The 4564-nt window shown below is 51.6% G+C and overlaps 1 protein-coding gene across 1 annotated transcript; it reads right to left on the reverse strand.

Annotated features, from left to right (window-relative positions):
- Nucleotides 1-3644: 3644 nt before the first annotated feature.
- Nucleotides 3645-4060, reverse strand: ssr4 (signal sequence receptor, delta). Its single transcript, XM_072565610.1, is given in 2 exon segments — nt 3645-3744; nt 3746-4060. Coding segments are annotated over 2 exon segments (396 nt in total). The 3' UTR covers nt 3645-3663.
- Nucleotides 4061-4564: the final 504 nt, after the last annotated feature.

Here is a 4564-nt window from a genome sequence, read left to right on the forward strand (position 1 = left end):
GCCTCGGAATCTATTCCACCATTAGCCATGTGGCTGATGCAGCTGCCACCCCAATGCTGATTGATGATGTCACTTCTGCCCCCATCATGGCCACTTCCACCCCTCACAATTCCTCATGCATCACATGTGACATCACTTCCGCCCTTCATATCATCGCTGATGCCACATGCTCAGTGACTTCTGCCACCCCTACTGCCGTGGTCACCACCACTTCCGCCCCCACCAGTGCCACTCACCTGCATTCTGCTGACATGCCCCCCACAGACCCCACTGTCACTATCCCCACCCCCCAGAACCCCGATGGGAACACTACCTCTGCTCATGACTCCACCCCCATTCCCCCCACCATCACACCCACTCCAGTTACAGGTTCCGCCCCCATTCCCAGCTCTACACCCACACCAGATCCCAGCTCCCAGCCCTGCCGAGTTTTCACCATCCCCCCAGACCTCCCCCTCACTGAGGACGAACGATCAGTCCTCAGCAAAGGACTCACCTTCATCCCCCTCTGTCCACGCATCAATGAATTTAATACACGCCATGACGTCGAGCAATAATTCTGTCGCCTCCGCCTCCGAGCTCACTTTCACAATCAGGACTCCTGCCCATCTTCCGAGGACCCCTTCGCCCACCTCCAACACACTGCATCCACCTGGACATCCCGTGCTGGCCTATTACCTGCCCTCGAACTCTTTATTTCCAACTTCCGCCAGGACATTAACCACTTCAACCTGTCTACCACCCTCCCCCACTCCAAACTCTCACCTTTGCAACGCACAGCCCTCCAATCCCTCTGCTCCAATCCCAACCTCACCATCAAGCCAGTGGATAAAGGGGATGCAGTGGTAGTCTGGCGCACTGACCTCTATACCGCTGAAGCCAAACGTCAACTTGAGGACACCTCTTCCTCGACCATGACCCCACCCCCCATCACCAAACCATCATCTCCCAGACCATACAGAACCTCATCACCTCAGGAGATCTCCCACCCACAGCTTCCAACCTCATAGTCCAGGAACCGCGCACTGCCCGGTTCTACCTCCTTCCCAAGATCCACAAGCCTGACCACCCTGGCCGACCGATTGTCTCAGCATGCTCCTGCCCCACTGAACTCATTTCTACCTACCTCGACACTGTCCTATCCCCCATAGTCCAGGAACTCCCCACATACATTTGAGACACCACCCACACCCTCAACCTACTCCAAAACTTCCATTTCCACGGCTCCCAACACCTCATCTTCACCATGGATATCCAATCCCTCTATACCTCCATCCGCCATGACCAGGGCCTCCAAGCCCTCCATTTTTTCCTCTCCAGACATCCCCAACAGTACCCTTCCACCAACTCTCTCATTAGTTTGGCCAAACTGGTCCTCACCCTTAACAATTTCTCCTTTGAATCCTCCCACTTCCTCCAGACCAAAGGGGTAGCCATGAGCACACGTATGGGCCCCAGCTATGCCTGTCTCTTTGTTGGCTACATAGAGCAGTTGATCTTCCGTAATTACACCGGCACCACTCCCCACCTCTTCCTCCGCTACATTGATGACTGCATTGGCGCCAACTCATGCTCCCGCGAGGACGTTGAGCAAATCATCAACTTCACCAACACATTCCACCCTGACCTTAAATTTACCTGGACCATCTCTGACACCTCTTTCCTTCCTGGTCCTCTCCACCTCCATTAATGATGACCGACTTGACGCTGACGTTTTTTACAAACCCACCGATTCCCACAGCTACCTGGATTACACCTCTTCCCACCCTACCTCTTGCAAAAATGCCATCCCGTATTCCCAATTCCTCCGCCTCCGCCGGTCCTGCTCCCAGGAGGACCAGTTCCACCACAGAACACACCAGATGGCCTCCTTCATTAGAGACCGCAATTTCCCTTCCCACGTGGTTAAAGATGCCCTCCAACGCATCTCGTCTACATCCTGCACCTCGGCCCTCAGACCCCACCCCTCCAACCGTAACAAGGACAGAACGCCCCTGGTGCTCACCTTCCACCCTATCAACCTTTGCATAAACCAAATCATTCGCCGACATTTCCGCCACCTCCAAACAGACCCCCCTACCAGGGATATATTTCCCTCCCCACCCCTTTCCACCTTCCGCAAAGACCGTTCCCTCTGTGACTACCTGGTCAGGTCCACGCCCCCCTACAACCCACCCTCCAATCCTGGCACTTTCCCCTGCCATCGCAGGAACTGTAAAACCTGCAGCCACACCTCCTCCCTCACCTCTATCCAAGGCCCTAAAGGAGCCTTCCACATCCATCAAAGTTTTACTTGCACATCCACTAATATCATTTATTGTATCCGTTGCTCCCAATGTGGTCTCCTCTACATTAGGGAGACTGGGCGCCTCCTAGCAGAGCGCTTTAGGGAACATCTCCGGGACACCCGCACCAATCAACCACACCGCCCCGTGGCCCAACATTTCAACTCCCCCTCCCACTCTGCCGAGGACATGGAGGTCCTGGGCCTCCTTCACCGCCGCTCCCTCACCACCAGACGCCTGGAGGTAGAACGCCTCATCTTCCGCCTTGGAACACTTCAACCCCAGGGCATCAATGTGGACTTCAACAGTTTCCTCATTTCCCCTTCCCCCACCTCACCCTAGTTCTAAACTTCCTTTATTCCTGATGAAGGGCTTTTGCCCGAGACGTCGATTTCGAAGCTCCTTGGATGCTGCCTGAACTGCTGTGCTCTTCCAACACCACTAATCCAGAATCTGGTTTCCAGCATCTGCAGTCATTGTTTTTACCTTGTAGACACCATACCCCACCCAGAGTCTGCTCAGACCCAGATTCATTGTGAATACAGCCCCCATACCCAACCTATGGATAGCTCAGACTCAGACCCACTGTAAATACAGCCCCTATTAACGCTCCCAGGCTGTGGGATATAGGTAAATTAATGTTACTTCTGCAATTCTGCAATTCTAATTTCTGATACAAGGTGAATGAACTCACACCAGTGTGTAATTGTTTTGGCCAAGAGCTGAGTCAACAGCAATGGAAACTATGTGGAGGAAATATATAATTGTTTTTGTATTAGCTAAAAATGTATCCAATCGCCCGGCTGGATGAGATGAACGGTGAATTCAAGGGGTGGAGTCTGTGCCAATAAACCCTGTTTCCTGAGGAAAGACAAAGAGGAGGACAAGTCCAGTATATACTTCTTTACTCGGGCCTTAAGGGGATTGACTACCTTAGCAGAGGAACTGGCTGAGAATTCAGGAGTAGACACATTCTCATGGGATGATTACATACAGTGTGGAAACAGGCCCTTTGGCCCAACAAGTCCACTCCGCCCCACCGAAGCGCAACCCACCCATACCCATACATTTACCCCTTACCTAACACTACGGTCAACTTAGCGTGGCAATTTCACCTGGCCTGCACATCTTTGGACTGTGGGAGGAAACCGGAGCACCCGGAGGAAACCCACACAGACACAGGGAGAATGTGCAAACTCCACACAGACAGTCGCCCGAGGTGGGAATTGAACCCGGGTCTCTGGTGCCCCTAAAAATATAAATATAGAAAAGGTGTTTTATTATGGGGCAGAGACTGGAACCAGCAAGCAGACCCCACCCCCGCCCCCCAGAGGGTCTCCACTTCCACCCCCTTCCCCCCCACCTTCCTCCGGTGCCCTCAGGACTGGATGGTACTCTTTGCACTGAACGCCACATAGTAGACCAGCAACCCAATCGCTGCAGCAACCACTTCGGTAGCAAACCCAAGGTCCGCTCCACGCACCCCGGTGATCCACAGTGACAGTGAACAGTGGGGTGATGGTCAACAGGTTCTCCTGACTACGCTGGGCCTTCCTGAGGGCGCTGTAGGACTCTTCGTCAAAGAACTTGACCAGGTAGGTGCCGGAGCTGGCTGCCTTATGCTCACTGCTCCAGGAGACCTGGTACCGGCCCACATCCTGCCCCCGGGTAACGGGGAACTGTTTACCATTGACATCTGCGTAGAGGGCGACGTTATGAGCTCCATTTTTGCTTGAATCATGGTTTGGAAAATGGAAAGGAGTGGTGGTTTCCATCCTTACTTCCCTGATAGTAGTAGTTGGGGTATTGGTGGCCATTAGCTGTTGTATCATACCCTGTATATGAGGGCTCACCCAAAGACTGAGTGAGACAGCCTTGATGAAACAGGTGCCCCTAAAAGAAAAAGGCAGAAGAACTTTATCGACTAAATAATGAGGAGATGAGTGAGACCAAGATGGATGAAATCTCCGGAATGATGCTTGCGAATTTCGGGGCGATGCTTAAAAGAAAAATGCAGAAGATTACAAATGGTAATTAAAGAAAAAGGGAAAATTGTGGGATATAGGTAAATTAATGTTACTTCTGCAATTCTACAATTATAATTTCTGATACAAGGTGAATGAACTCACACCAGTGTGTAATTGTTTTGGCCAAGAGCTGAGTCAACAAGAATGGAAACTATGTAGAGGAAATATATAATTGTTTTTGTATTAGCTAAAAATGTATGCAAGAAAGAAACGGGACTGCAAAACAATGGTAGATATTATGGGCAAATAGAT

The sequence above is a fragment of the Chiloscyllium punctatum genome, chromosome 49, assembly GCF_047496795.1.
Source record: "Chiloscyllium punctatum isolate Juve2018m chromosome 49, sChiPun1.3, whole genome shotgun sequence".
Classification (NCBI taxonomy): domain Eukaryota; kingdom Metazoa; phylum Chordata; class Chondrichthyes; order Orectolobiformes; family Hemiscylliidae; genus Chiloscyllium; species Chiloscyllium punctatum.